At 56.1% G+C, this 18,451-nt stretch overlaps 2 protein-coding genes across 3 annotated transcripts; both read right to left on the reverse strand.

Moving 5' to 3' along the window:
• Positions 1–1,132: 1,132 nt before the first annotated feature.
• FLOT1 (flotillin 1) lies at positions 1,133–14,143 on the reverse strand. The gene is made up of 13 exons (XM_006275465.4): positions 14,035–14,143; positions 13,846–13,905; positions 13,290–13,365; positions 13,033–13,123; positions 11,727–11,870; positions 11,350–11,469; positions 5,499–5,594; positions 5,242–5,394; positions 4,126–4,307; positions 3,889–3,934; positions 3,064–3,201; positions 1,889–2,053; positions 1,133–1,513 (listed from the first exon to the last, which is right to left on the reverse strand). Exons 2-13 carry the CDS (start codon positions 13,886–13,888, stop codon positions 1,481–1,483), a joined length of 1,287 nt encoding a protein of 428 aa, XP_006275527.2. The 5' UTR covers positions 13,889–13,905; positions 14,035–14,143; the 3' UTR covers positions 1,133–1,480.
• Positions 14,144–16,679: 2,536 nt separating this feature from the next.
• Positions 16,680–18,451, reverse strand: IER3 (immediate early response 3). 2 transcript variants are annotated; one of them, XM_014601178.3, is made up of 2 exons: positions 18,282–18,451; positions 16,680–17,284 (listed from the first exon to the last, which is right to left on the reverse strand). In XM_014601178.3, exons 1-2 carry the CDS (start codon positions 18,432–18,434, stop codon positions 17,024–17,026), a joined length of 414 nt encoding a protein of 137 aa, XP_014456664.1. In that variant the 5' UTR covers positions 18,435–18,451; the 3' UTR covers positions 16,680–17,023. The 2 variants fall into 2 exon arrangements, with proteins under 2 accessions (XP_014456664.1, XP_019350903.1); XM_019495358.2 differs by lacking the exon at positions 18,282–18,451 and adding an exon at positions 17,656–18,185.

The raw sequence follows: 18,451 nt of genomic DNA on the forward strand, positions 1-18,451 counted from the left end.
CCCGGTCAGCAAGGTGCCTGGCAACATGAGATGCCCCTTTATGGTACCATGGCAGCCCCAAGTAACCAGCCTGTTGTCTGGTAACTCAGACGCCCCCTCCTGGTAGCCAGGCCCCCCTGTAGTAACCAGCGCGTTGCCTGGCAACACCGAGATACCCCTTTTGGTACCCAGGGCTGCCCCTAGTAACCTGCCCGTTGCCTGGCAACCCTGGCCTGCATTACCATGGCGCCTGGCACAGCTCAACTGGGGTCAGGCCGGGCCGGGACAAGGGCCTGGCGCTTCCCAGAGGCCGGTGGCTATGAATGGCCCCGGGGTGACGTCATTCTCATTAGTGAACAGCGGAAATCACGAGGAAGGAGCCACGTGCTGCGGGGCCGGTTGTACTCTAGCCCCGCACTCAATGGGCGGGCGGCGGCCATTTTCTGGCGGGTGACGGCGGGCCCTCCTCCCCCCTCAGTGTCCCGGCGGTTCGACGTGGGCATCTCTATGCTCATTCGCGATAGAAGGGTGAGGCCGCCATGTTGAGGAGGACCGACAGCGGACACTCTAGCCACAGCATTAGAGCGTTCTCTGTTCCTCCCCTGCCCCACAGTCTATGGTCCACGCCCACGTGGAGGATGCGGAGTATCCGCTCCAGCCCGTCCCCCGGTGGTTGCTCTCGATCTCCGCCATGCCGTGCCCAGGGCCGCAACCCGGGAGACACTCTAGCCCGACGCCGCCCGCCTCTTTACGGTCCCGCGGCGCCTCTCTGTACAGCTACTTCCGGGTTCTGCGGCTCCGGCCTCCAAGCCCGGGGCCCTGGCGGGGGTCAAAGGTCAGGGGACCTGGGGGCGGGGCGAGAGCGAGGGGTACCAGTTGGGCGCGGGGGGAAGGGTGAAGGTGCAGAGAGGAATGAGACACCCCCCCCCCCCAGGAGTGTTGGGGGCTGTAACCCCCTCCCGTGGCCCTGGGGGTGGGGGGGAGGCCAGGCCCTGGGGGTACTAGGCCACTCTCCCCCATGCTACCCCCTTGCTTGCACCAGGGGGGCACCAGGGGCTGCCAGACTGCAGCTGCACCCGCCTCCCAACCCCCAGGACACCAGGGAGTTACCCCCGACTCCCAGGCCTCACACATGACACTAGCCAGGCCCAGCTCCATGTACCCTGGCAGGGTTTAATTATGTCTGGCACAGACCGGGTGGCACCAGCGGGGCACATACAGGCAGCTGCCCCTGTGCGGGGGCTGGACAAGGCACTGTAGGAGATGGGGCTGAGGCAGGTAGATGGGCTATGGCAGTGGGAGGGAGGGGAGGGCAGCAGGGAAGATGGGGGGACCCCTGCTGTCCTCCAAGTGGCACTGGGGAGAGGGGTCTGTAAACCACACAGACTTGGCACAGAGGGGCAGAAGTGCAAGTGGGGGCAGGGGGTAGCTCGGCCCCACCCAGAGCTGGGGGAGCAGGGGGTCCCATGCGAGGCAAGGAGGGGCGGGTAGTGCCGGGAGCTCAGGACATGCGGCCTGGCTTCTTCTGGCTTATCTGGAGGAGAGAGAGAGAGAGAGAGAGAGGGAAGGATGGTGTGAGGCAGTGAGAGGAGCAGACATGTAAGAGGCACCCAGGTGCCCGGGCTCCCAACTCCCCCTCCCCTTCTCTAACCCACGAGCCACCCATGCAACTCCCAGCGAACCCAGGCCTCTGGGCTCCTAGCCCCTTTCTCTAACCCCCATCCTCACCCCCTGCGCCAGGGAACCCAGCCCCACCTGCACCAGCTCCCCAGCCCTCACTCCCCTCCCAGAGAAGACAGGCATCCAAGCTCTAGTTTGCCCTACTCCCCTCCCCACCCCCAAAATCAGGCATCCAGGCTCGCAGCACTCCTTGTGCCAGCCCCCAACCAGAACCCAGGTCTCCAGGCACCTGAGAGATGCTGATGCCTGTAAGCTTCTCCACCGTGTCAGGTAGCTTGTCCAGGATGCCCAGCACCTCCCCTGTCAGCTTGGCGGCGCCCACAGCCCCGTCCCCACTGGACACCAGTGTCACCCTTTGCACCGAGGACAGCGGGCGGCTGATCTCCTCCGCCACCTGTGGGGGAGAAAGCCATTAAGGAGGGTGAAGCTTGTGTGCTGGGGGTGGGGCCTAGGCACAGAGGTGCGGCATGTGGCTGGGGGTGTAGCCTATGTAGTGGGGGCAGGCCCTATGCAGAAGGATGGCGTATATATGGAGGCATGGCCTACTTGCTGGGAGCAGGGCCTAGGCAGGAGTGGGGACTATGCAGAAGGGTGCGACATGGATGGAGTGGGGCCCACGTAGGGCTGGGTTTGCATGGGCGGTGGGTGGGGAGTGTATGGGGGCAGGGCCTGGAGAGGGGGTCTGGATCCTGGGGGTGGGATGTGTAGGGGTACAGCCTGTAAGTTGAGGGTAGGGCGTATACAGGGGAGTGAGGCATGCTTTGCTGCCTACAGGCTGGGGGGTGGGACTTACACAGATGTGTTGGGGCAGGGCTTGAGTGCTGGGGGCAGAGCCTGCAGGCTAGGAGCAGGACTAGGCAAAGGGCTGGGGTATGAATGGGGTGGGGCTGAGGCAGGGGGTAGGACATATATGGGGTGCAGTCTGTATGATGGGGAAAGGGCCTAGGCAGAGTGGGGCCTGCAGGCAGGGAATGGGGCCTGTAGGTGGGGGGTGGAGCCTAGATAGGAGTGGCACTTATATGGGGGTTAAGCCTATGTGTCGGGGTGTGGCCTGTGTCCTAGGGGCAAGGGAGCGTGGCCTGAAGGCTGGAGAGCTAGGTACATGTTTAGGTGTGGCCTGAGCACAGAGCGTAAGGCATGAGTTGAGGGCATGGCCTGTTTGCTGGGGTCCTGAGAGGGGGTGGGGCCTATGCGTAGCTGTGGTGCTGTGGGGGCATGGCCTATATGGGGGCATGGCCAATGACCTGGGAGCGTGGCCAGTGTGGGGGTGTGGCCTGCACAATGGCTGTGCAGCACAAAGGCATATGGCCAGGCTGTGGGTGTGGCCTAGATATGGGCACCACCCACACTGGGCATGTGGCCAGTCGATGGGGTGTGGCCTATGGATACTGGGCCAGGGCCTACCTCGGGCAGGCGCTGCAGCAGCATGTCGGCCATGGCGGCATCGCTGTACTGCCGAAAGGCCTCAGCCTTCTTGGCCACCTGTTCAGCGTCCGCCCGCGCCTTGGCCTCGATGGCAAACGCCCTCGCCTCCCCCTTCACCTGCGGGTGGCAGGGGGCAGGGTCAAGTCCCAGGTTCCCCACCCTGGCTCCCCCCTCACCACCTGGATGCCTGGGTTGCCCTTCCCTGGCTCCCCGCTGAGTGCCCCAGTTTAACTCCCTGGAATCCCCACCCACTACCTGAAATGCCTGGGTTCCCTTCCCTACTCCCCGCCTGCCTGCCCCTGGACCCCTCTCCCCCTTGTGGACTCTCTTCTACTCTTAAGGCGGTGCCACCCTCCTGGACACCTGGCTTCCTTCCCCAGCCCAGCCTCTCTTCCTGTGCCCTGGGTTGCCCACTTAGACGCCCCAGGTCCAACTCCATACTGTCCCCCCCCCGCCCCCGCCTGGATGCCTGGGTTCTCTGATCTTGGTGCCGCCCCCCCACCACCCCCTTCCTAGCTCCATGTCCTGTGTTGTCTTCCTGGACGCCTGGGTTCTTACCTCCATCCCACCCCTCTCTGTGCCCTGTGCTGCCACCTGGACGCCTGGGTTCTCAGTCTCCTTCTCCCCCCTGCCCCGCCCCCCCAAATGACTCCACACCACCTACACAGATGCCTGGGTTTTCCTCCCAGTCCTTCTTCTCCCTCATTAACTCCACACCCGTGCTGCCCCACCCAGATGCCTGGGTCTTGTTCCCCATGTTTCCCACTCTCCCCACCTGGGATTGAGGAATGGACACACACTCACCCTCACGGATTCTGCCTCTGCCTCAGCCTGCATGATGAGCTGGGACCTGGGTGGGGGTGCAAGATGAAGGGAGGAGTCACAGCCATGGGAGATGTCATGTCAGCCAAGGGAGGGGAGGGGTCAGAGGTCAACAGTTGACCTTAGAGACATAGGTGAAAGGTCAACCCAGCCAAAATGTCAAGAAGACCCACACTGATACCTTCAGGGGTCAGAGGGGAGATGTGGGGGTGTCCATACCTCTCAGCCTCAGCCAGCTTTTCCAGGCGGTAGCGTTCAGCCTCAGCCGGCTTCTTGATGGTGGCCTCCAACTCCCGTTCCCTGCGAATTATCTCCTGTTCCTGCAGATTTATCTGTTGGGCTCGCTCCACCACCAGCACCTGCATTTTCTGCTCCTCAATCTTCTGCTTTGTCTTGGCCACCTTTGGGTTGGGGGGGGGGGGGGAGGAGGTGGCGGTCAGAGGTCAAGGGTTAGGAGGACCTTCAATGAGGACTCCAGGTTGGAATCCCACAAAGGTCAATGGTAGCTTGTGAGTAAATGGGCTCATACCCACGGAGGTAGGTCAGAAGTGAAACATGGGAGGCCAACAGAGGGGCCCACAACCCCTCTTGTAATGGATGCTAGCCAGTCACCATGAGCCAAGTGCTGAAATTATCAGGTCTATGTGGGATAGCTTTGGGGAAGGGGGGGGTCAAAGGTCAACAGCTGACATAATACAAGTAGGTGAAGGGCTAACCTGGCCAACAAGTCATGATGCCAAGAAGGCCCTGGTTGACACCACTAGGACCTGTCTAGGGGTCAGAGGGGGGCTGCTGAGCAATACATTGTAGGCAGGAATCAATGGCTGGTATAACCTAGCAAACCAAAAGGTGTCCATAACTGCATCTCATTGGTCAACGTTTGGGGGAGGGGGGGAGTAACAGGTCATCCAAAATCGAAGGGGTCACCTCATTAGTCCAGGTCAACGTGGAGGTCATGGGGTAGAGGGGTAACCAGTCAAGGGCAATGGCTGATGGTTACCATGGCAAATAAGCAGGGCCACAGGATAAGCCCAATGCCAGGCCCTTACCAGGGCAACTTGGTGGGGTCTCAAGACCAATGGCTGGTGGTTACCATACCAACCTGGTAGGATCTGAAGACCAACAATGGCTGATGGTTACCATGACAACTCAGCAGGGCCTCGAGACCTATGCCGTATGGTTACTATGGCAACTTGGCTGGGTCACAGGTCACCCTGCAATGGCTGGCGGTTACCACAGCAACCAGGTGGCCTCTATCAACTATGGTGTTCAGGGAGTTCCATCAGCCCAAGGCTGTGGTGTCCCAGAGGGGCCCAACCCCGACGCCCAGCTCACCTGGAGCTGGTAGGCCAAGTCCGACTCGGCCTTGCGGGTGTTGACCTCAATGTCGTAGGCAGCCTTCTTCAGCTCATAGTCCCGCTGCGCCTTTGCCATCTCGATCTCATTCAAGTACTGGGCCGAGAGCTTCTGCTGCTTTGCCTTGGCTTCCTACAGGGTGGGTTGAGGAAGGGAGGGGGTCAGAGCCAGCTCTGGGGGTCCCTAGGCCCCCAGATCTGCCCCCTTGCCCCCCAACATCAGGACCCTGCACTCACCCGGATGCCAGCATCTCTCTTGGCTTCAGCCTCTCCAATCCGGGCATCCTTCTGGACCTGGGCCGTCCGGGCTTTGCCCAAGGAATGCAGATAATCCTAGGGGAGAAGGACTCCAGTCATACCTGCCTCAGGGCAGACCCCAAGGGTGAGGGGAAACTGGAGGCAGATCAGGGGGTGGGGGAGGCAACTGCCTGGGAGAGGCAGTGGCTTTTCTATCCAGGCAGCACTGAGGAGTCCATTAACTTTGTGGCTCGTTCTCATCTTCACGATTCCTGGTAATCTCTTTCCACTCCTTAGGTGTGAACAACCCTCTCTCCTTTTTAATAGCCTTGATGTTCTACTATTCAAACCATCCTTTCTTCTGCTGTGTTGCAGTCAGCCATCCCTGGCAACATCTCTCTTCTGTTTCACAACCCTCCAGTCTGTTTGTAGCTCCAGCTAAAAACCTTGACTCAGGGGTGGTCATATGAACTCAGGTTTAGAAAAGACTGACTGTGAAGTATTGGAGGCACTATCCAAATGCTCAAGGTAGGTAGATTTTGTTTTAGAATCTAAATAAGAGACGTATATTTAACTATTACAGCTACATGCCCCCTACTAATTTCAGTGCATGCCCCCTAATCCTAGTATTCGGGACTCCGTGAACGAGAGCTCCCTGTTCACTTGGTCCACGCCCTTCATGATTGTATGCATGTCCTCTGGCCTCTCCCCTTTCAGCTTTCTCCATTCCAGGTAGAAGAGTCCTAGCCTTTTTAATCTCCCCTGGGTATAGCAATGGCTCCAGGCCCCTGATCATTTTGGTTGCCCTTCTCTGGACTTTTTCTATCTCCACTACATCGTTTTGGAGATGTGGGGACCAGAATTGCATGCAGAATTCGAAACATGGGCACCCCACAGATTCGTGTAAAGGCATGATGATTTTTGTTTCGTCTCTGCTTTGATCTTCAGCTGAATACTATAGCACTGGCCTAGCATATTAGTAAAGCTCCTAGTTTTTCTTTAACTGGAGAAAAATGTGGCGTGCCTGGGTAGATCTACAATTTAGACGAGTGTAGAAGGTGTGGCACATTATCACATACAACACTACACACATTTTTCTTTAGTTAAAGGGAAACTAGACACTTTACTAATATGCTAGGTAGGTAGTGCTATAGTATTCAGTGTAAGATCAAACAAAAACAAATACTGACTGGACGATGCACTAGATTATATATAACGATAGCCATAATTTGCTAGAGAATGTATAAAGTTTAAAAAGAAACACAACAAACTGGGTACAAAACAGTCAAAACAGTTCAAAGATTTGGTGTAGAAATGACTGACAGTGAAGTCCTGGAGTCACTGTCAAGGCGCTCAAGGAGGCTATATTGTTTTAGGAATCTGCATAAGACACATACATTTAACTATAACCACTACCGGATGAATGACACGGCCTCTTTGGACTTTTGCCCAGTTTGCTGTCTTTCTTTTTAAATGCTAAATATCATCTACCAAATTATCATTCTGGTTGTGTGTCATCTAGTGCACATTCCAGTTGTATTGTTTTTTCTTTCATCTTTTAACTGAATGATATAGCGCTGGGCCCCTAACATATTAGTAAAGCTTCTAATTTCCCTGTAATTGAAGACAAATGCACGTTGTGTTCTATGGAATAAAGCACCAGACCATCCACACACCCATTTTCTAGACCCTAGATGCGCCCATGCCCCGAGCTACATCATTCACTTGAGGATCACAGTAGTAACAGCTATAACTTTATTTAAATGTGCACTGATTTGCTAGATTAGATAGTAAGTTTAAAACACAACATCAGCAGAAAATAGTCCAACGATACTATGTCATTCATCCCGTAGTCATTAGACTTAAATGTATGTCTTATTCAGAGTTATAAAACAAACTTCATCCTTCTGGAGTGTCTTCACAGTGCCTCTAATACTTCACGTTAAGTCATTTCATTGAAAAGTCTGGGTAAAGCATGGATCAAAGAGGGATGAAACTATACCACTGTCCCCAGTGGATCTGCCCACGTATCCTCCCATTCAAACCATCCTTCCATCCATCCGCAGGCCGGAGGTCAAGCACTGCTGCTTCAGTGGCTGGAAGACTGTTACCATCAGCCTCTGTCCCTACAGCTTGCCAAGCTAAAGAACCATGACAGTCATTTTAGCAACCATTAGAGCACAGGGTCTCCATGCTTCTATTCCACTGAAGGAAAATCAGCTTTGCTGCTTAGGACACCCGTCCAATTTTGGCGAGCAGGTTTGGGAGGAGGAAAGACACATGTGGTATGTGAGAACACATGGTAGATTTAATTCAGAGTAGATTCCAGGATAAATCATTCCAGAGATTCTTCAAATATCCTGAAGGTTCAGAGGAACACGTAGCTCTTCCCTGCCATGATGTCAGATTCCTGCTCCCCCCCAGCTTTAAAACCAACTGCCCATGACAGACAGTGGCATTTCTGTTCAGGCAACACTTACGGAGTCCAATGACTTCAGGGCTCAGTGTCATCTCCTTGATTCCTGCTAATCTCTCTCCACTCCACGGGTGTGAACTGTTGGCACAGAACTGACATTCGTGACATATATGGCTATCAGAGAACTGAAGCAGTTGTGACCCGCATGGGCCTCTATCTGATTCGGAGCAAACAGCCAGACCACAGTATAAGGCTGATTTTGCATAACAGAAGCCTGTGCTTGCATGTCAAGGGAAGCAAATATCATAGCGCTGAAATCTGTCTGGAATCGGATACAGCAAGCTGCGATAGCAAATGCATGAACTATTGAATGGATCAGTGTTACAACATTTAGATAAATTGTGAGAAAGAAAGTAGTGTAAAAAGAAAGAAATTAAGGAAATATCCTTCTGCTAAAAGTATGCATTTCCCAATCTTGAAGAAGGGTGTTTGTACCTGAAAGCTTGCAAAGAAGAATTTTTCCAACTATTTTAGTTCGTCTGATAAAAGATATCGGATTTACCCAAAGAGCCTTGTTTGCCTATGTCCTTAGACCAGCAGTCACTGGTACCTCTGTAGATCGTGGAGCCTCTGACAGTCAATCTCAGTCTGGGGGGCTGAGCACATATGCGCATGCGTGCACTCAGCCCCCCAGACTAAGATAGACTGTCAAAGGCTCCATGTCCCATTGCCAGACAGGCAGGGGGTGTTGTGTGGCTCTAAGGGCAGCTGCAGCAGGGCTTGGGGCACAAAGTCCAGCGTGCAGCAGAAGCCGCCTCTGCCCCACACAGATCGGGGGGCACATACCCCCCAGGCCTCCACTGGGGTGAGTGCAGCGGTGGGAGCTCTCCCCCACACCTGGAAAATTGTCCCACCACCCAGCCAGGGCAGCAAACGTGAGGGCCCAATCCTGGTACACAGGACCTTATTCCAATGTTTGGAGTTGGGAGGGGAAGGCACAGGGCCTCGGGGTCTGATCCAAGTGCGCAGGGGTCCAGGGCACAATCCTAGCACGCAGATCCAGTGTAGGTCTCTCCCAGTGTGCAGAGGCCACCACCTGGCCTGGGCCCCACTCACCCCTGCCCCACTCCCTACCCTACCACTGGGGCCTCAATCTGCCCACCCCCCACCCCTTCCCCATAGACTGACCTGCTGGACGGGGGGGAGAGGAGGGGAAGGGGGTGGCACGGTAGATCCTGTGTTGCAGTTTAGTTCAAGAAGTGACCTGATACTTAAAAAGGTTGGAGACCACCGTTTTAGACCAACACAGCTACAATCAACACCCCCAATTAAGTGACACCTTTCATATCCACAAAGAAGAATCTGGTCTGAAGCTCTGAAGGCTTCAGTGAAACAAAGACATTTAAATAAAGCCAATCGGCGATCTTCGATTAGAATATTAAGATCATGTTTACCAGCCACCCACAAATAGGAAATGTGACTGGAAGGAAATGGGGAGAGTAACTCTTCACACCTGTGGGACTGCTGCATGTACCAAGACATTTGCCTGATGGAAGGTTGAAGGAGGATTTCCCCCCTGGTTGTGGAGAAACAGGCTGAGACCAGTCCATGGAAGAGTGACTCTTCCAGTAAGTTTATGATTATCCTTGGCAATTAATCTTGTTTTTGTCCATTAATCAATAAGCTTCTCACACTGGTTGGAATGACCCACAGGTGCATTTAAAATCTCTCTTTCCCTTCCCACCTTGCTCAAAATTTGTTAACAAAATACCCCCTTCTCCTTTTCAATGGTCTTGATCTTCCACCATTCAAACCACCCTTTCTTTGGCAATGCTGCTGTCTAACAGCCATTCCTGGTAACATGTGTCAGCCTGTTTGTAGCTTTAGCTACACAGCCCTGTTTGTAGCTTTAGCTAAAAACCTTAGCTCAAGTGTGCTCATTTGAACTCAGGTACAGAAGTGACCAAAGCTGAGGTACTGGAGGCACTGTCAAGACACTCAAAAGGCTGGATTTTATATTGTGAATCTGAATGAGACACACATTTAACTATAATGACTACAGGACCAAAGACACGCTATCTTTTAACTCTCTCTTGCCTAGATTGTTATGTTGGTTTTTGTTGTTGGGGGGTTTTTTTGTTTTGTTTTTTTTTTTACACTGAAACAATAATCTAGTACATTTAGCTATAATCACTACAGGACTAGTGGCACAAGATCTTTGGATTATTTAAACTGTTTTTTACTGACTTTGTTGTGTTTCCTTTTATATGTTATATATGTAGTCTAGCAAATAATTGCTAAGATTTATATATGATCTAGTGCATATTCCAGTAGTTACGTTTTTTTTGCTTTGATTTTAAAGTGACTACTATAGCACTGGCCCAGTAGCATATTAGCAAAGCGTCTAGTTTCCTTTTAACTGGAGAAAAATGTGCGCTGTGTTCATGACCCAAAAGTGGATCACAAGAATATATGAAAGGGTTGTGAATAAACTTTAAAATTGTTTTCTCTTTTAAAGGAGAAAAACGTGGGAAACTGTGGCTTTTCCCTTGCAGGCTGGCAGAGTTCCAGCCTATGTGGGGCTTCCCTTGCCCAACACCCTGCCCCACACACAGATAGCAGGGGACAGCAGGTTGGAAGTAAGGGGTACTGGGTCGGGTCTGGCCATTGATGTTTACAAATGGGTCCTGGTATGAAAAAGGTTGTGAGAACCACTGTTCTATGAGATGATGCGTCACCCCCTTCTGCACCTTCCATTTCTAAATCTGGTGTAGAAATGATTGAACTACTGGAGTCATTGTTGCAACTTGCAAGAAGGCTAGATGTTGTTTTATGAATCCAAATAAGAGATGTTCATTTAAGTAGAACAGCTACAGGGCCAAAGACACAAATGCATGCAGACAATTATGTCTGTTTTTTGCCTAGTTTGGTATGTTTTTTAAGCTTAATAGATAATCTAGCAAATAAGCACATATGGCATTAGTTATATTTGTTTCTACTTTGATTGGAACCTGAATGTTTGCCTACTTCGTTGCACTTCTTTTTAAACTTTATATATCATCTATCAGATTACTGCTAGGATCACATATAAACTAGTGCACACTCATAGAATCATAGAAAATTTGGGTTGGAAGGGACCTCAGGAGGACCTAGTTCACAACCCCCTGCTCATTCCAGGAGTTACATTTGTTTTTGCTTTGCTCCTACACTGAATTCTATAGCGCTGGCCCCTTAGCATATTCATGTAGCTTCTAGTTTCCCTTGGACAGAATAAAAATGTGTGTTGTATTCTAGCTGATGACGCACCATCTTAGCTGCCACCTCACTTTGCATTTCCAAATCCTAGATCTGCCCATGGACTTGCCCACAGGTCCCCTTCCTCCCCCGGGGGGGGGTGGGGGTGCGGCTGGGTGGACAAGCCCAGCTACCAAGTACCTGGTCATCATGGATGTCCTTGAGTGTGTAGCTGACCACGCTGATACCCATGTTCACCAGGTCAGAAGAGGCCACTTTGAAGACCTGCTCAGAGAACTTCTGTCGGTCCTTGTAGATCTCCTGGGTGAGGGGGGTCAGGGTGAGTCCTGAGGGGTGCCCCGATTTAAGACAGACAGATGGACACCTACCCAACCTCCTCCAGAGATGTGCAGACAGATGCACCCCCTGGCCCTCCCACCTAAGCTGGTCTTGGTCCCAGGGGCCCCTCCTTTCCCACAACCCCCCACGCAAGGAGGGACACATGGACACACACCTGATCTCCCCCCGACAGACGGACACCAGGGCAGACTGGGGGGCAGGGAGGGACCCGCACCCACCTCCACGGTCATGTGGGCCATGATGGCACGTTGATGCCCCTCCAGCGTTTCCAGTGCAATGTGGGTGATCTCACTCTCCGTCTTGCCCAGGAACATCTGGCAGGCGGCTGCCAGCATCTCCTTGTTCTGCCCCTGGATCTTCACCTGCGGCCCAGGGATGGAGCGGGGCAATCGAGGTCGGGCAGGGCAAGACCCAGCCCACTCGCAAAGGATGCTCTTGTGGGGGTAACTTCCCCTTTAAGAGGAAGAAGGGGCCACTTCTCTGGTTGCCAGGTGACAGCCAACAGGGGGAGGAATCTGGTGCCCTGGTACCCAGAGCTGGGAAGGAAGGTACCATGGGGGGGGGGAGGACATGGGAGGGGGTGCAGAAAGCACCATGAGGGGGAACTGGCCAGTACCACTTGGGGAGAAAGGGAGAAAGACCTGTCCTATACCACTGGGGGGTGGGGGTGGTAGGGTCAATGGGTGGTACCATGTGGAATGGAGGAAGGGGGGTGGGCAGTACCATGGGGGAATAGCAGGGAAATACCAATGTGGGGGGAAAATAGGGCAGCCCAGATGGTACCATTGTGGGAAACTGGGAGTGGGGGCTGGCTGGTACCATGAGAGGGAACAGCCAGTACCATTTGGGAGAAGAGAAGGACCTGGCCAGTACCACTAAGGGTAACTGGGGGGGGGGACAGAGTGGTGGAGGGAGTGGCCAGTACCATGAAGGAACATGCTGGGGGGTGTGCAGTACTATTTCAGGGAATGGGGTACTATGGGTGGTACCATTGTGGGACACTTTTGGGGAAAGATGACTGGTACCATGAGGGGGAAATGGACAGTACCACTTGAGGGGGGGAAGGAGAGAAGGACCTGGCCAGTACCACTGAGGGGACTGAACTGGGGGGAGGCAGTGGGTGGTACCATGGGGAGCATGGGGATGGGGAAAGTAGCCAGTGCCACATAGGGGAAAGCATAATGGGCCAGGGATAATGACCACAGGGGAATGAGCTGGGAGATGGGTTGGGGAGCACAGAAGTGAGTACCAATGGGGAGGGCAAGACGGCCAGTACCAAGGGGGGTGACAAGGAAGGGGGCCCAGTGGAAGGTACCACATGGGGGTAATGGGGGTGGGCTGAGGGAGAACTGCCAATACCACTGTCAGGAATGTGGAGGGGGGTCAGCAGGGGCAGTCCCATGGGGTATTGGGAGTAGGGGGTGGCTAGTACCATGGTGGGGGTGGGGGGAGGGTACTGGCCGTACCACTGAGGGAAGGGGGCAGGAGGGATCTCTCCCATCCCTATGGCGACCGGGGGGTTACCTGGGCGATGCCAGTGACAGAGATGGGGACCCCATGGCGGGTGTAGACCTTCTCGCTCTTCACGTTGAGGGTCAGCGTGTTCAGGGAGATCCTGCGAGGGTGGAGGCAGGGGGTCGGCAGAGGAGAGATTGCCCAATCCCTGGCACCCCTCCCCCCACTAGGGACCAGTTCAATGGGTCTTTCCAATTCAGCACCCCCCCAACCAAATCAATGGGCTCTAGACCCCCCCCCCGGAAGTACCCCTTCCTGGGACTCGCCTCTGGATCTGCTGTATGCAGGGCAGGACGAAGACCCGGCCCCCAGCCACCATCACAGGGGGGCTGCGGCAGAAGCCTGCGGCAAAGGGAGCAAAGGGTTAACAGCCACCTCGTGCCCAGATGCAGCTGGCTCTGGGGTGGGATAGTTGGGGACACCTACATAGATTGGCCCAAGGAGACCCCCAAGCTGGCAATGCAGCTAGCTCTGGGGTGGGACGGGAACAGCCACCCAGACCAGCCCAGGGAGCCCCCCTAGGCTGGGAAGCAGCAGCGTCTGAGGTGAAGCAGGTGGCAATGGCCACAAAGAATGGCTGAGAGGCTGGAGTTGCAGCTGGCTCTGGGGTGAAGCAGGAGACCACCACATATAACAGCATATGGAAGCAGCCAAGCTGGGATGCAACTGGTTCTAGGGTGGGGCAGGACAATGGCTGCACAGAACAGCCCAGGGACATCCCCCCTCCCCCCAATGCAGCTGGCTCTGGGGTAGGGCAGCTGGGGACAGCCACATAAAACAGCCCAGGGCCCGGGACGCAGCCGGCTCTGGGGTGCGACTCACCTGACACCACCATGGCCTCGTTGGGGCCGCAAGTGAAAAACATCGTGGCAGCAGCGGGGGCTGCGGGGAGAGACACAGGGGCATGGGACCCAGGCGGCCGGGCTCCCAGCCTCCCCACCCCTCCCCGAGAGCCCGGCGGATCGGGGGTCTCATCTGGCCGGTCACCGGGGCTCCCTCCCCCGCAATTACCCCGTGCCCGGGCCCGATCCCGATCCGCAGGCTCCTGCCGCCTTCCTGCCGCAGCCTCGCCCGGATCCGCCCCGCTCCCGGCAGCCCCCGCCCGAGCCCCTGCGGCGGCCTCCTGCTGCCGGGCGGGGGCTGCCCCCTGCTGGCGGCGGGGAGCGCTGCAGGGCCGGGCGGCGGGGGCGGGACGCTGCGGGGCGGGGGCGAGGGCCACCGGCTGGGCGGGGGAGGGGGAGGAGTCTAGGCCTAGAGCCCAGGAGGCCCCGCCCCCTTCTCCCGCCCCAGACAGCCCAAGTGCCCAGGCCCCGCCCCTCCCCACCCCGCCTGTTTCCCCAGCTCCATGGCAGGGCAGGGGTGGGTCCTGTGGTGCCCTTAGATGGAGAGCGGGGGGGTCCCCCCCCTTCCCACGGGCCTGGTGCCAGAAGCGGGGCCGGATGTGGCTGCGGGCACCGCTGGCGGCAGGTCCGGGAAGCCGGGCCCGGCCATGAACAAGAAGGGGGGAGGGGGGTGGCAAAGCAGCCTGGGAGGTGCCTATGCAGGGAACCCAGGCATCCGGGGCACACATGCATGCACGCACGCACGCACATACATGCCTCTGGGACCCGCACACAGAACGCAGGCGTCCAGCGCACAAACACGCACAGAACCCAGGTGTGTTGTGCACACACAATGAACCCAGGCACCCAGGAAACACATGCATGTGCCCATGCACATGCATGGAGTCCACGCTTCAACCCCCACCCCCCCCCACACACACACCCCACCCCCCCATCAGGCAGGAGAGATCTGTCTGCGGGACTGAGCAGGACATTTCAGTTCAACACCCCCAATCCCCCCTCAGCCCCGCAACTCCCAGAGAACCCAGGAGTCCCGCCCCTGCTCCCCACCTCCAGCTAGGCAAGGATGCCGTGTTCTCTGTGCAGAAAATAGCCCCTTATCAACACCGCCAAGGGCAGGGCCCAGCCGTGGCCTTGGCCAGGAATAGCTCTGAGAAAGTGGGATGGACAGATAGATTGAGATGGGGGTGGTCTTGGATGGACAGATGGACTCCTGGACTGGGCCGGGGGGGGAAATCAGGAGAGTGGGGTAAGGGGGAAGGAAGGAAAGAGACCGGGTGACAGATGGAGTGTGCATGGGGTGGGGAGGTACAGCATGGAGAGAGAGGGAAGGAAGGAAGGGACTACCGGGGATGGATGGAGGGGACTGGTGGCAGGGGGTGAATGTGTTGTGCCAGGAAGGAAGGAAGGAAGAGGATGTGGGGGTGGAGCAACGGATAGGCAGATGAAAGGAGATGTAGGTGGACAAATGAATCAGTGGGTGGATGGAGAGGTCCTGTGGGCATGGAGTGAGGGAAGAAGATGCAGGCATAGAACAATAGATGGAAAGGGAGAGGCAACAGGTGCAGGGAGCATGCGGTGGAGGGAAGGGAGGAGGTGCAGGGGGCAGTGGATGTGAGGACCCAATGGATGGAGGTGGGTGGATGGAGATGGGACTTCCCCATGGGTGCTGGGTCTGCCTATGACTACACAGCTCTGAGAACAGTGGTTGAGAAATCACCCCCACACCAGCCAGTACAGGGCAGCTTAGTCACAGGCCCACATGCGGGTAGGCAGCTTCACACCATGGCAGTGCATTACCCCCCCTCCCCCCCCAATCAGGTTCAAGGTCACTGGGATCAACTCTGATGTCATTGCTGGAGAGGACACAACTCCAGTCAAATAGCAGGATCCAGGCACTCGTCCCCTCGTCCCCGCTCTCATCCCCCATGCCCTGGGAACAGACACCCGGGCACCAGGCCCCACATACTCCTCACAAAGCTGAGCCAACCTGCTGCTCTGTTTTTTTTCTTCTGGTGCCCGCCCCCCCCCCCCCCCCCAAAAAAAATCACCCAGCCTTCTTTTTGGGGAGGTGGATTGGCCAGACAGTAGCCAATCCACTCCCCCACCTTCCCATCCTGCTCCTCCACTTTTAACACCCCTCCCCTCCCCCCACAGCTAAATTTGTCAGCAACTCTTGGATATCCAGCCAAAAGCTGAAGCCTTACATGCTGTGGGAAAATCCACTCTATGGGCCAACCTCATATTTCAAAAGCATTACTAGAAGACAGTCCTCAGGGTTGTGAAATAAGAGGAACTGGGGTGGGGGGGAGGGGGGAGAAGAGGGATGCAAATGGATCATCAAGATATGCTTACTTAGCAGCACATCAAGGTAATTAAGACATAAGGGGAGAGAGGGCTGTTAACACCTAGAGGAAAGAGGTTAGCAGGAGTCTAGTCAATTTTGCTGGGGAGCTGAATAGGAGTGCTACTGCTGCTCTTTTTGGGCAGCAAAAAAAAAAAAAAAAAAAAAAATCAGCTTCCCTCACTGAAGAGGGACACCTCAATAAGGGAAAGCCAATTCCTTTTTCCATGGTGGGGGCGTGTCAATACCTTAACTCATCTTCCCACTCTAACCCAACCCACCAGACTACCAGGAAGGCTCCACAACCACCCGATTGGCCAATCCTTTCCCTTCCCTCCTCCAAGACACCCAACAGGCATTGAGCTTTGCCCCTCCATGGGGTATCTTGGGGGTGGGGGGCATCTGACTCTTACCACTCCAATGACCCCCGACACAGGACAAGACAGGTCCCACAACATGTCACAGGCATGACTAGTCACATGGTTTTTATTCAGTTCCTTTAAGTTATCAAGAGACCCCTCCATAAATACACCATTATTACAATAAATATAATTTAAATAATTAATAACAATAACAATATTAAATAAATATTAATATTAATATTAATCATCCCAACACTGTCCACCAGCGACCCGCGCCGGGCCTGAATGTCAGTCTTCCCTGCTCTGGAGGCTTCAAGTTGCAGCTGACACTGGGTCCTTCAGAAGCAGCAGCTCCTAACGAGGCAGGGTTAACCCCTTAGCAGCCAGGGCCTGGAACCCCCTTGGGTGCCAGGCTGTCCCCCACAATCCCCTCACCAAGGCGGGCCAGGCCTTCAGAAGGCAGCTGGGTTGCAGGCCAGGAACTGGGAGATGTCTACAGTGGGGTCGTGGGGGCGGCAGGACCACGGCACAGCACTGGCAGGAGCCAGGGGATCTTCGTGGATGGGGGGGTCATACAAGGCCCCTCCGACCTCGCTGGGGCCCATGGGGAGGTCTTCATCGGCGCTGTAGATCTGGAAGAAGAGGATGGCCAAAAGCACGACCAGCAGGCGCTTGGCGAAGCAGCGCTCCTCCGGTGGGTAGTATCGCTTCACCTGGGAGGAAAGAGGAGAGAGCCACCAGGTTACTCACAATGTACTGCCACAAGGCTCACAAGGCACCCCAAATGCCTCACGTTACCCAGATTGCCTCATGCCCAGGCAAGAATACCTCATAACCAACCCAGTGATGGGACCGGCACCTACTGGTGCCACGGAGACTGCCTTGTGCCTCATAGCCCCAATCCCCGGCACCTTTACCCAGAATGCCCTGCACCTATGACAACCCAGAATGCCTTGTGCCAGCCCCAGCATGTCTCATGCTGCAGCAGGCCAGGAATGCCTCCTAAGCCATATCACTAGCACGTTACCCACAATGCTTTGCACCCAGCTAGGAGCCCCCTCAGGCCCCAGCCGAGGGACATTACCCAGAATGCCTGGCTCCCACCAGACTCCAAGCTCAGCACGGCCATTACCCAGAATGCTTCGCCCCCAACCTGGCCTGGCCCCACAGCACAGAAGGAGACTCCAGCTGTGCCCGGCCTATCGCGTGTCCTGTGCCCCACACTGCTTCCTAAGGGGCGAGTCACCAGCCCAGGCCACGTGCTGCCCCGTCATCTGGCCGGGCCAGGGCAGCAGTGGGGATTGGGGAGCCCAGGCGCTGGAGCCCCGGGGCAGGCTGGGATAAGCAGCAGCAGGTTGGAGCCGAGTCACCGGGGCCGAGTCACAGCCGGGGAGGGCGAAGGGGCGTCTCTGCTGCTCCTCCGCCTGCACTGGGGAAACTGAGGCACGGGGGTCCTGGCACGGGGCAAGACCCCCCAGAACCAGGAGCCCGGGCCCCGCCTCGAGTCCCCCACGGCCTCCCCGGCCAGGCCCTGCTGGGAGCCGGCCGTGCCCCCCCGGGGACCCAGGGGTCCTGCTGGCCCGGCTCCCCCCTTCCTCCAGGGACCCAGGCGTCCTGCCCCGCAGCGATCCCCATCTCCCCAGGCGTCCTCCCCACACCCCATCGTCCCAGCCACCCCCATCCCCCGCCGTCCTCGAAGCGCGGGCTCACCACGGGCGGGTAGAGCACGCGCGGGGCGCGGCGGCGGGGCCGAGGCCGAGGCCAGGGCCGGGCCCGGGGCTCGGGCAGCGGGTCGAAGGTGAAGCAGGGCGCGGGGCGCGGGGTGCGCGCGCAGCAGACACGTGAGCTGTAGAGTGCTGCCATCGGAAATGGACACCGCC

The sequence above is a fragment of the Alligator mississippiensis genome, chromosome 11 (genome assembly GCF_030867095.1).
Source record: "Alligator mississippiensis isolate rAllMis1 chromosome 11, rAllMis1, whole genome shotgun sequence".
Taxonomy (NCBI): domain Eukaryota; kingdom Metazoa; phylum Chordata; order Crocodylia; family Alligatoridae; genus Alligator; species Alligator mississippiensis.

What these genes read in the sequence shown, in the direction of transcription:
- FLOT1 (XM_006275465.4), bottom strand. Translation starts at nt 13,888, where the DNA reads ATGTTTTTCACTTGCGGCCCCAACGAGGCCATGGTGGTGTCAG. An exon ending in AAGCTGGCTGAGGCTGAGAG is followed by an intron (nt 3,935 to 4,125) that starts GTATGGACACCC and finishes ACCCCCACCCAG; the next exon opens with GTCCCAGCTCATCATGCAGG. An exon ending in CAGAGGCAGAATCCGTGAGG is followed by an intron (nt 3,202 to 3,888) that starts GTGAGTGTGTGT and finishes TGCCACCCGCAG; the next exon opens with GTGAAGGGGGAGGCGAGGGC.
- IER3 (XM_014601178.3), bottom strand. Translation starts at nt 18,434, where the DNA reads ATGGCAGCACTCTACAGCTCACGTGTCTGCTGCGCGCGCACCCCGCGC. An exon ending in GCGTGCTCTACCCGCCCGTG is followed by an intron (nt 17,285 to 18,281) that starts GTGAGCCCGCGC and finishes CTTTCCTCCCAG; the next exon opens with GTGAAGCGATACTACCCACC.